This window comes from Orbicella faveolata, unplaced genomic scaffold, assembly GCF_042242905.1.
Source record: "Orbicella faveolata isolate gen_17 unplaced genomic scaffold, um_ofav_v1 contig_12, whole genome shotgun sequence".
NCBI classification, from domain to species: domain Eukaryota; kingdom Metazoa; phylum Cnidaria; class Anthozoa; order Scleractinia; family Merulinidae; genus Orbicella; species Orbicella faveolata.
The window spans coordinates 17,695,509-17,708,142 of record NW_028301539.1 but is presented as its reverse complement, the minus strand read 5'-3'; the positions used below and the strand labels follow the sequence as shown (position 1 = coordinate 17,708,142).

Below are 12,634 nucleotides of genomic sequence, written 5' to 3'. Positions count from 1 at the left end.
TGGGCTAGAATAAAATGGTGATATTTCGTTCAACATAAATGAAGTAGAGGCTCACTTGGCGCCATATTTGAACTCCGAACGACAGACCGATCAACGACAGTAGAACTGACAGTCCCGATCAACGAGATCGCACGACAAATCCTTGACTATTTTGTGGTAGCCTACGCTCTTCTGAATTATTCCAAATCTTATAAGTATGGTACAAGAATTTATTATCCTCAGATGTTTTTCCTGCATGACTTTCCAGGTCCATCAAGTAAGTATTCATTTGCCAACGAACGGACCAAAATTTCCCGGTGATTTGGAGATGCCGATCTTTGGGATATCTATAGGGTTCGTTACCATTTCTTTAGGGATTTTCGCAATGTAAGCTTGAAATAAAGCTTAAGCTTAACGGGGATTTCTTTTAGAAAAAAAGAAGTATTTTTGGTGTCCGACAAATGTTAAAGCTTTTTGCTTTTTGTAAATAGGATTTAAGCTTAAGTTAAGTTTATATTTTGCATTAATTTTATCCTGAGTATCTGTGAGTATTCAAATAGTGATCACTGGCTAATCTGCTTTACGACTTTTTTGAAAGGTAAAGAAGAGTAAAAAATGGGCATGCAAAGTTTGTGGAGAGAAGCAGTCAGTCAAAAAAGTTTATGCCCAAGGCAGTGGTCTGGACTGCCGTAAACATGTCCAGAAATTAAATATGAAGTGCGGAGAAGCACAAAAGGCAGAAAACTTGGCTTATGGCGGTACTGAAAGTGCTGACTTCTGCAAATGTTCAGAGAAAACCAATATTATAGGCAGTGTTGACAACAGCCAAATCACAAATCATGGGGATAACACGGGATTGAGCAAATGGGAGAAGTTCTTAGAGCTCAATTCTAGTGATGATAATGGTAAGTTCAGATTATTAAATTTCATGACGACTAAATGATAAAATGCAAAGCGTTCTTAAAATTTGTCTTTAACTCCTGACCCCATCCCTCTCCCTTCTTTAAACCCCAAAATACCCTCCATGCCTGGTTTACTGGGTCATGCGAGTATTGCTTTTTTTAGTAAGTGTCCTGCAAGTTGACGAAACTCTGACTAGCAAATTCAGAGGTTTCAAACAGTACCCTTAAAAAAACACCAAGTGCTACAACATAGTGACCAAGTTTGTCCCCAGTGATTTGCTGTAAAATTTCAGTCAAGCTCTTCCCTACCCTGCCAGCAGGGTCGCTTCAATCATTCCTTATTTAGGAAAGATCAAAGCAACTCTGCTCACAGGGAAGCCCTCTCCCTTCCCCATGAAAATTTGCTCACCCAAACATAAGTTAATCAAAAAAGCCAACTGACCCAAAATTAACTTAGGGCTTACAATCATTAATTTCATCACGATCATCACCATCATCATAACCATCAGTTCTTATCGTGCCATGGGATGTTTAAGCTCTCAATAAATTTGATGGCACAGATAAACCTGATAGAGAGTGCAATGTCTGTGTACTCACAGAAGTCTGAAAATAATCACCAAATTTTCCTGGGAGGGGGGGGGGGGGAATCCCATATAAAAAGGGTGAGGGTGCTTCTTGGAAATTTTGAAAAGAATCCCTCGGAGACCTGTACCAAGATCCTGTTTTGTGGGCATGGCCTCAGAAATTTTTTCAGCCCCAAAGAGGTAACAAGTCTAAGGGTGCATTCCTTTGGGATGATCTGGATCAGGATCAGTGATTCAAGATCACTCGGATCATGGTGCATCAAAGGAACCGATGAATCCACTCTGGTCATGGATTCATCGGTTCCTTTGATGAACTACGATCCGAGTGATCTTAGATCACCGATCCTGATCCAGATCATCTCAAAGGAATGTACCCTTAAACAACACATAATTTCCTGTAATTTTGTTTCTGCTCAAGACCCTGCAAGGTACTATGAAAGTTCCAGCTGTGGACCTTTTGAGGCTAAACATCCTAAGCAGTACCAAAACTGCTTTTTTAACCGCTAAAAGGTACATGCACAATGAGCACCCCTGTCCTTTTCATATGGGAGTTCTCCCTAAGCAAATGTTAAGATCTATTATCATATAAAAGTCAGTGGTATACCGAGTGGTAACAAATTGATAAAAACAATATGATATCCTCACATGTGAAGATATCATGTTTGATAACATTTCTCTTTTGTCCCTTTAACTCCACTTAAATTTGTTGGTGTGTGATTGAAACATCTTTGGATCTTCTTGGGCAATCTTCGGTAATCTTCGGAAAATGTTCGGAAATGTTCGGAATATGCTTGGAAACGTTCGTCTGGCCTTCAGAACAATTTTGTAAAATCTTTGAAAATCTTCAGAAAGTGGTCGGAAATCTTCGGAAAATCATCAAAAACAGCGTCATCAGCATGTCTATATAATAAAAAGTACATTACACGTTAGCTTGAAGATATGAATTTTATGTTCTTGTGACAAAAACAATATCTCACTCGTTCGCTGCACCCACTTGTGAGATATAGTTCTCGCCACTCGAACATAAAATTCATATCTTCTCACCACCGAGTAATATCCTCTATTTGTTTTGCTGTATTTCTATAGGTTTAGATTATTTCAATGGCTTCAATGTGACAACAGAAAGGGATGTATTTGATAACGCTTCATCAAGAGGAAAGAGAAAATGGCATTTTGGTAGATCAAGCACCTATCCTATGGGAAAAAGATCTAAAAACAACAATAAAAAGGAACAAGGCAGTATTACTGATACAGACTGGTTAAATATCAATAATGCTACTGAAAAAACTCAACATCATTCTCAGAAACAATTTTACTCAGATACAGGGATGCAAAAGCCCTCACCTTATACTCTTGGATGTTACGATGTAGCATCTAAGGAATGCCATTATATATATCCATCTCATAGCGGCGGAGTGCTCCCTTATAGAAATTTATGGTCAAATACCCAAACTAGCCATGCCAAATGCAATATTTATTTTGCTAAAGCTACCCGAGATCCCACCCCATTAAAGATGTCGAGTTTTGTGGGTGGTACACAAGAGAAGCCTTCTCTCAGTTCATCAAAATGGGCAAAGTTTATGCCTAGCCCCTCAGTACAAAACCAATCTTGTGTCACCCTGGCAGAGAACTCTCTCTCATGTTTCGTCACACCAGATAGTAAATACAATGACAACAGTGGACGTGATGGTGATTTAGGTGAGCAAGGGAGTAAAAGCCAAGACAGACAGTGCAACTCTCTGCAGGTTCAAGATTTGTTTAAAGTTGATGATGACCTAGACGAGGAGTGGTGGAATTCCATGTGAATGAAGCCAATAACAATTAAATTTAAACATATTGATTGTTTTATTTCACATTTTAGAACTTTCAAATGTGCTGTATTATTGGAATAGCATTTACAGATAACTCTTATCTTCTTTTAATAGTAAAATTTCATTGACGAGTATGTTAGAAAACATTGTTTGTGTGTGCACTGATAGCCCAAGAACAAGATAAGGTCAAGTGAAAATGAATGCCAATACAAACCTAAGGACGATTTTTTCTCATTCAAACATATTCCAAACATAGAAGATTGCCATGTGTTTATGCTGTGTCATGTTTTCACATGGCATGTGGTGAGTGTAAGGCTTAGCGTGAATGCAAGCCCAAGGAAAGGAAAAATTTTGATTCTTGAGCTTGCACTTGTGCAAGGGCTCTATATGCTTGAGATGGTTTTGCCTTGCTAGTGAAAACCAGGTTATTCATATCACAATGTTTCCAACTCAAACATAGGGGAAAAGAAGTTCTCAAGTAAAAATTGAGTTTCTGACTATGTAGTGACCAGTGTAATTATTCAGGAAGCATCGTACCTCCTGGAGGTTTGGAGAAGCCTCAGTCTGGTCAGAGCGTATCAATGTGATACAAAGAGCTTATCAATGTGTACAAATTGTGCAGAAACAAGAGTATGTCCAAATAGAAGGGTGCTTGTATCCATCCTTGCAGACCCTGCAGGGGCTGCTAGTTGGGACGATGTGATATTTTTGGGTGAGCGATATTTTTGGGCGAAAGTTTACTTCAAGAGCAGAGGAGCCCCGCTCTTGAAGTAAATTTTTGCCCGAAAGTATCTCTTGCCCAAAATATCGCTTTGTTTCGACAAGCAGCCCCTGGGTCTCTGAGGATGGGTGCTATTGAAATCTGTCCTTTGAGAAACCCTTTCACTTTACCTTGTTAATCGTATCTATAACAAAATTCTTGATTGTGATTGGTTCTCCACGCACCTATTTGTCACGTAATTGGTGCGCGATTGTGTGGGTTTCCAGTTACAGGTATCCAGTTACAACTTTGTGTAATTGGATACCCACATGATTTGCATGTCAATTACGTATACTTTAATGCCTTTCTTCTTAATATGTCTTACAGTTCTGGAAGGTGCTACTCACTTTTTTGCTCTAAAGAAGTTATCTAAAGACTTCTTAAATTTTGAAATTTTGTTATTGATACAAATATTATTGATTAGTAATTGGACCTCATGTTGTACATTTCAGGGAGTAATCATGCTCATAATTTCAAATCGACCTTGGACTACATGCTCGTCCCATTTTAAAGTTACTCGCCTGATTACTCCCTGAATGGTACCAACCTTGGGTAATTCCCATTACGAATCATACTTTTAGTAAACATGGTAGTTTGAAATGGAAAGAGGGTGATAAGGTGATAGCTGTGTAACTATGTGTGTACATATTTACCTTGCTTACTTGAGATGCTTGTGAAGCAAACAACTCAAGTAAGCTAAGCAACTTGAGTGAGCTAAGCAGTGAGTAAGCCAAGCAACTCAAGCAAGTAAAGCAGCTCCAATTAGCAAAGCAGCTCAAGAAATTCATGGGCATCTCAAGAAAACTATGGATAGATCTTGAGTAAGCAAGAAATCAGAAGTAAGCTGTAAAGCAAGTTACCTTATAGGGAGTCATGTATCATCCAACTGCATTTATAGCTACATAATTGGGGTATTACACCCGGGGAGGCAAGTGTCCTGGTATTGTCTGGGGATGACACCTCAATTCAGGGGACACAACTTTTGGTCCTGAAACAAATGTTCATATCATTTTTATATCACTAACCCCTGTTGAAGGAACACCTCTATTCAGGAGACAGGAACATTTTTCTGGGTCTCTCAGCTCTGTTTTAACCATCATTAGGGGGACACTGTAACCACTTGGAATGTGACAAAAAAGGGTTGATAAAATTACAATACACTAATAATGAAACTTTTCAAAACATGTATTTCTGTACATCACAATAAATGATAGCTATTGTCTGTACAATCAATCCTACTTTTAAAATTATTTAAGGTCAAGTGCTTAACCCTTCATTCACTGAGTTTGGATGGCCAACAGTCAAAATCAGATAATTTATGATAAATTATCGTATGGCATTCTTCCATCCAAACTGATCTTTCGGGGCCTTAGTTTTCGCATCAGTTTTCCCCGTGTTCACTTCATACTCAGAGCTGAGACAACCTGGGCACGACTGGACAAATATCACATCCGGGAGTCTTACTTACACCAACCAAGATGGCGGCTATAGTGAAGGGATGTCGAGTGCTAGAAAGAGTGCCATTTTTGGTGAGTTCATTTTAAATTGACACAGTCCGAGTAAATTCATACTTAGAATATGAGTTGGTGTGTTCTTTTCCACCTAATTCAATTTGTTTTGTTACTAACAGGCTCGGAATCTGAGTGTTTCGTCGGCTCGGTATGCTGAGCTCGCCGCTAAGGTAGGTACATGTACCGGTATTTTGATCCTGTTTTATGGCGCTGTTTTTTACAGATGATTCTGATGTACTAGATAAATTGACGTCTTTACTGCGGAGTACTCGAAAGAAGCTATATGTTTTTTGAGCTGCATTGTAGCAACAGTCTCGAATACCCAGTGAAGTTATATTGTACTCACAATGCACGTTAATTACAAGTAAATCCATGTAAGAAATGCTGGAGCTTACTCTCAAGTTTAATGTGTCTAGTAATGCTCAATGTTTCTTTGATAAAATTCTATGAAACTCTTTGTCATTGGTTAAGAGAATCTTATAATACTGTAATTGAAAATTTTTAGGTAGAGTTAATACAGTGTCCCCGATTAGCCCACATGAGCTAAATACATTGACACTTAAATAAAGTACTTACGTACTTACTTACTTACTTACTTACTTATGGTGATTTCGTATTTTTGTTATAAATCTTAAACCTGTCAAGATCATTTTGAGGTCCTAAAAAGTGATTTCCACCTCTCTCCTAAGACTGGACTTTGTTCCTCTCTCAGAACTGTGGCTGGTAATCAAGCCTAGTGAAGCCTCTCAACTCTTGCAGTCTAAAGTTTTGCAATTTCTAAACTAAGAAAACTTATGCCTGGTTCACGCTCATGGGATAAGCATAGCACTAGTGAAATAAGCGGGTTCCCACTTGTGAGATAAGCTTAACACTTATTAGCACAAGCATAAGCGCAAAAGAAACATGTTCCTTTTTTTTTTGTGCTTGCACGTATACTTATTTCATTACTGTTGTGCTTATCTCACAAGTGTGAGGCAGGCTTAGTTAGGCTAAAATGCAACTGGTTCTTTTGCAGCCACCTATTCAAGTGTTTGGCATCGAAGGTCGTTATGCTCATGCAATGTATTCTGCAGCAGCCAAACAAAAAAATTTGGAGCAAGTTGAGAGTGAATTAAGCAAAGTTGATGAGCTTATAAGAACAAATGACAAACTATCTGAGTATCTGGCAAATCCTACTCTGGACAAATACAAGAAACAATGTGAGTTTAATACAAGTAAAATGGAAGGCACAATGGCCAAGCTAAACTCCAGATCAAGCAGTCCAGGTTTAAACCCTAGATGGTGTGATTGTGTTGTGTTCCTGGGTACAATTTGTCCTTCTCCACCCAGGTTCATTGTTGAAAGGGTGGATAACGTTATCAACCTGGCCCCAGTTGTTTGAAGGCTGGATAACACTATCCACCGCATAAATCGCTATCCAGTGGATAACAAAACAAACAAAACAAACCGGGCTATCCACTGGATAGTGATTTATTCAGTGGATAGCGTTATCCACTTTTCACACAACATGGGCCAGATAAATCACTGTCAAGTGGATAAATGGCAACAAAACACTGTCCACTGTCCACTGGATAGTGATTTATCCAGTGGATAATGTTAGCCAGCCTTTGAACAACTGGTCCTAGTTCTGGATATTAGGATAAGCTTAAGATAAACCTTAATGTAAGGATAAGGAGTATGGAGTGATTGGCTGCTTGATTACACTTTTAATTTTTTTCTAATAATTATATTACCTTACCTTGTGTGGAAACAAGTCCAGGATGTTATCAAGTATTACTTTCTTGTGATGGTGTGTATTCTGCTTGTTTTTTTATTTTAGTTTATTTTTAAGTCTGTACTCATTTTGGTCTTGTTGCTTTTCTTTATTAGCACTCCTCACTGATGTCTTGAAATCACAGAAATACTCTGATCTTACAGTCAATTTGTTTGGTGAGTGAACTTGAAACATGTATCAGGGTGGACATTGCAATCTAACTAGCCAAGGTGGCTCATTGCACAAATCATATGATAAGCAAAACCTTTAACATTGTGTTAAGGTGGAGGGAAGAGGAGATACAAATCAGTTTTAGGCTTGTAAAATTTTTTCGGCTTACATTACAAACTATCTGTGAGCCTGAAATTAATAATGCTATAATAACAACATCTGGAGTTTTAGTTTTTAAAACTAATCTTTTTTTTTCAGGGACATTGGCTGAGAATAATCGTCTCCGTCTTGTTCACAATGTAGTGGTTGCATTTGGTAAACTTATGAGTGCAGCCAGAGGTGAAGTGTTGTGTTCAATAACAACTGCCAAGGTTTGTGAGAATCATTACTATTATTATTCCACTTTTACACCATTTTACCATATCAGGTCAACAGAGCATGCAAAATAGCATGTATTTCAAAAATTAGAAGCCAAAATACTACAAAATGATATGATAGTATAATAAATTCCTTATTTGATTGTTTAACATATACACAAACATTTTGCTCATTGCTCGTATTTTTTTAATACTATGGAACTTGCAAAATACCCATGCATGTTATACTATATATGTTAAACCATCAAAGAAGGTGTTAACTTTGGTTTGTAGTAAATACACAGTCTGCCTTTTGGGTATTGCCATCGTGGTGGTACACATACAGATCAAAGGTTCAAGTGCAAGTTAGAGGGGTGTAAAATATAAATGGAATTCTAGATTTGTATATATACTGTAACAAGTGATAGATAATTTTAACTTAACTTAACTTAACTTAATTTATTAGTAATTTTATTAGGAGTGTCCCCGATTAGTCGGCCTCTGGGAGGACTAGAAGTTTTAGACACTTAAATAAAGTTTATTGATGGATTGATTGATTGTTCCTTTATGAGCCAATGAAAGAGTTGCTTCCAAAATGTAACAAAAACTGCACAAGGATCCATGGCTTAGATCATTCCACAAGAAGAATGATTAATTGATGCACGGACAGAATAACTATTCTTAAAATTGTTCTGGAATGTGTTATTCCAAAATAAAGTCAATCAAATGCAGCCAAAGGGCACATACTGGTCATCACTTTTTATATCAATCTTGTTTCAAGAAACAGCACTATTCTTACAAAATGTACATGTAGTCAGAGAAGTGAAGGGTCCTGGGGCCTGTTTCTCAAAAACCCCAGAAACATTTTGGGTCTGCAAAGCCATTTTTAGTTAAATTAATCTGTATCTAAAAACAGAAAGGTTTATATGCCCGAAACCTCTTGTATGAAGGGAACTTCTGGTCATATTAAGAATATGTATATAAAGCAACTCTGTAATCATAAGGTTTGAGATTTTCCTACAGCTTTCCGAGTGTGAAAACTTTTCAGGACCTTGGAGAAATGGGCCCCCTGGAATGGAAGGGTGTCTGGAAAACCCGAATAGCGAATAGCGAATAGTCGCGAATAGCGAATAGTGAATAATCCCAAATAGTGTGAATAGTCTCGAATAGTGAGAATAGTGGCGAACAGTCACGAAAAGTGACCAATAGTGACCAATAGTGATGAATAGTCGTCAATAGTCATCGCCTTAGATCTAATATAAAGCGTTAATTAATTATCCAAATAAGCAACAGAATTTCAGTGAATTTATTACCTTTTCTTCTCCGGACTCGGACTAGTAGGCTGTCCATCGCCAACATTAAGAAAACAGAAAACACAAGGATAACCTAATAACAACGTATTTACACTTTTGCAGCGGTTAAAACAGAAGAAATTACGTTTAGAAACACCTTTTGTCCTGATAAGCGTCTGTGCTTTTTAGCGGAAAAATCCCATCCTAAGTTGCTACGAGGTTGACTGCGAGATACTGGGTACCCTATTTATTACTATTTTCCACTATTTGCCACTATTTGCTTCTATTTGCCACTATTCGCCACTATTTGAGACTGTTCACCACTATTCGCACTATTCGTACTATTCGCTATTCGCTATTTGGGACTATTTGCTGTTCGCTATTCGCAACTATTCGCTATTCGGGTTTTCCAGACACCCAGAATGGAATGAGATCAGCTTGAAAGTAATGTTGAAGTTATACAGTTGAACCCGCCATTTTGAACCCTCAGGTTAAAAGAAAAATAGTTCAAAATAGTGGTAGTTAGAACCGAGAGTAAATGACTGAAGGGCAAATCCAAGGGAAATGGTTTTGAGTTCGAATAACAGGAAATTTGAAATAACCGAAATCGAATTGGCAGGGTCCAACTGTGCTCATACTTTCATTTAAAAGTACCTTGTTTCCTGTCTAATTTAGGTTAATCACTGCTAATTCAAGGTAGTGCCTTGTTGAACCTTCAACTATTACATGCTGTCTTGCTATGATTGACTTTGTGTGCAGGGTTGGAGGAAGATAAATGTGATAATATACCAAAGAAGTGACTGTTATGAGTCAGTTACTCCTGTTCCAACATCACAACAACGTAATCTGCCAAATGTCACTCTTTACACACAGACACATGTAGACACCACCCCAGTTCACACTTATATTTCAAACTAGCCCACTAGTATGAACACTTTCTTCTGTGGTCTCTTCAGTAACATTATAGATTATTTGGCTTCATGGGTTTATGTTTGATGGCCTCCGACTTTTAACTGAAGTAAAGTAATAACTTGATTTTAGAGCGGTTTTCATTTGAGTGTCGAAAGTAATTAGACAATTACTTTGGTTTTGGTTTTGGTTTTACTACGGTTTGAGATTGGCTGAGTAGTCCAACTTGTAAGTAATTGGTTTGGTTTTGGTTTTACGACACTCAATTGAAAACTGCTCTAAGTTCTGCCCTTGACACTGAGTAATTCCATAGTCAGTCAAAAGTCGCAGCTGTGTCCGAGTAAGAACCAGGTCTGAATAAAATGACCAAGTCATTGGTCGTGCCATTTAATCAAAATGGATGCTTATAAACAAAGCAATTGGCAGGAGAAAAGTTTTCAATCCATGGAAAGGCTGGATGGTTTAGAAAAGCATCTCAGTGAGACAGAGAAATTTGTGCATAATAGATGCAGCATCTTAGGTTAAGAAAAGCCATGCTTGTTTGCCAGACAGAGGACAGCCTTGCTATTGCTCCCTAAGTTCAGCTAATATACCCACAAGACGTGCACACTGGTTAGGAGAATTACCAAACAAGTGTACAACCCACTTTAACTATGTCTTTTAAATTGCATGCCTTAGTCTTTTTGCTGACAAAACGAGAGTAATCATTCTGACAGTCTGCTTAATGCAGACACCAGGGTGACACAGACACTCTGGCATGTCCCTTGGCTGCCTGTGTTAACCAGGTTCCACTGTACTTACTATTGAAAAGACTTGGACAACTCAATAAACTGGTACGAAGTGCAATCCAGTTTGGGTTTGAAAATTTGTGTGAAGGTCTGCCTGGCCTCAAATGGTTAATGACAAATCATGCAACATTTGATACCCATTTAATCCTGCTTTTTTGTGACATGTTCACACTTAGTTGAGATCGATAACAGTAGATCGTCCTAATAGGTTACCTTTACTTGTGTTAGGAACTGGATAGCTCTCAAATGAAAGAGTTGCAGACAGCTTTGAAAGGCTTTGTCAAACAGAATGAAACACTTAAGATTGAAACCAAGGTTAGTAACCTGTAAATCGTTTTTGGAGTTACTTTTACACTTCTGCACAGGACAAGATTGCAAGAAGAAAGGGTCTCCACCTACTGTTCTTTGCCTAAAATGTACCTCACTTTAATTTGATTTTATTCCCCGTTTCTCACTTTCACTTGTTCAGAATGAATAGGATCTTATTTATTCCCCAAGTGATTTGATTTAGCATCTTCCTTCCAATAAGGGCCCCCTTTCTATTAAGCAGCCCCCTTAAACATGGTTTTGGAGTTTGTGTTCCAGTTAACACCTTCTATACCAATAAGCCCTCCTTACTACATATTAAGCCTTTTCAATTACTGCATTTTCAGAGTACATTGAGATGATCTGTACATACAGTAGTTCATTTTCCCTTTGAACAGTTCACATCATCCTTGCATTACAAAACAACTGGTCTCCTCCTAGTATTGTCTGGACTGTTATCTCTATGTGAGAACACAATAACGATATTTTTCCTTTAAATGAAACAGCATCTTTTGTTTTACATACTTGGGTCGTACCCGTCCCTGTCTCTTACGAATGTCCTTCCCTCAGCTCTCCCAATAAATTAAGCACCCTGAGCACAAAATCAGATCATGACAATATTAAACCAGTCTCTTGGAATTAAAACAGCAAACAATGTAGCTGTTGCACTGTTAGTCCTGAGTCACCTGATACCCTCCCTGATCTTTATGCCCAAACAAACCTGTTGCTTTGTGGTTTCACAACATAACAACATAACAAAACAAGCAAATTCATCTCATATCATCATGAGCCCACCAATCATACAAAGGTACGACAGGTATTACAGGTTAGAGCCGATGATGACATCCTGACAAATACTGTGGGATATTCGCACTCCTGTCATATGATATTTGTAGCTTACTTAGTGCACTTGGAAAATAAATTTAGTCACTTTTGCTATTCCAGGTACTAATTGAAATTTTTTCATGCCAACAATTCTTTAGGTTGACCCTGCCGTGATTGGAGGTATGGTTATTGAAATTGGGGACAAACGCATTGACATGTCTATGGCCACAAAGATAAAAAATATAACAAATGCTCTACATGAAAGTGTGTAACATCCTTGGACTAGAGTGGCAAGATTTTGTAACTTGTACAATAACGGTCCCACTTGTTTGATTAACAATCAGCAGTAGAGTTCTGGTGATGTATTGACTTGAGTGTAATTACTTGATTGTAGAGCTCTCCATTTTGTTGGCAAAGTAAAACATTTAATAATCGTAAGAATTTGACTGAACTTTTGCTGTGAAGTTACTGCTGCAGGCGTATTGTGGGGGGGGGGGGGGGGGTAATTATTAAGGTGATTCCTCAGTATTGCATTGTGCATCCCTACTGAATAAACTGAATATCCATTTAAACAAATGTCCACTTTAACTTTAAGAGTTCAGTGTTAGGCTGCTTGGGAGTTCAAAGACAGAGAATTTTAATCACTGAACTTTGTTTAATTAACCCTTAATTCAAACACAGCCAGTG

General features: G+C 38.0%; 2 protein-coding genes across 2 annotated transcripts; both read left to right on the top strand.

Annotated features, from left to right (window-relative positions):
- The first annotated feature begins 31 nt into the window (after nt 1-31).
- Nucleotides 32-3,776, top strand: LOC110060828 (uncharacterized). The gene is made up of 3 exons (XM_020767627.2): nt 32-256; nt 578-884; nt 2,552-3,776. Exons 1-3 carry the CDS (start codon nt 197-199, stop codon nt 3,268-3,270), a joined length of 1,086 nt encoding a protein of 361 aa, XP_020623286.2. The 5' UTR covers nt 32-196; the 3' UTR covers nt 3,271-3,776.
- Nucleotides 3,777-5,307: 1,531 nt separating this feature from the next.
- Nucleotides 5,308-12,388, top strand: LOC110060830 (ATP synthase subunit O, mitochondrial-like). Its single transcript, XM_020767630.2, has 7 exons — nt 5,308-5,565; nt 5,667-5,717; nt 6,563-6,746; nt 7,417-7,476; nt 7,730-7,842; nt 11,045-11,131; nt 12,106-12,388. Exons 1-7 carry the CDS (start codon nt 5,515-5,517, stop codon nt 12,217-12,219), a joined length of 660 nt encoding a protein of 219 aa, XP_020623289.1. The 5' UTR covers nt 5,308-5,514; the 3' UTR covers nt 12,220-12,388.
- The last annotated feature ends 246 nt before the right edge of the window (nt 12,389-12,634 follow it).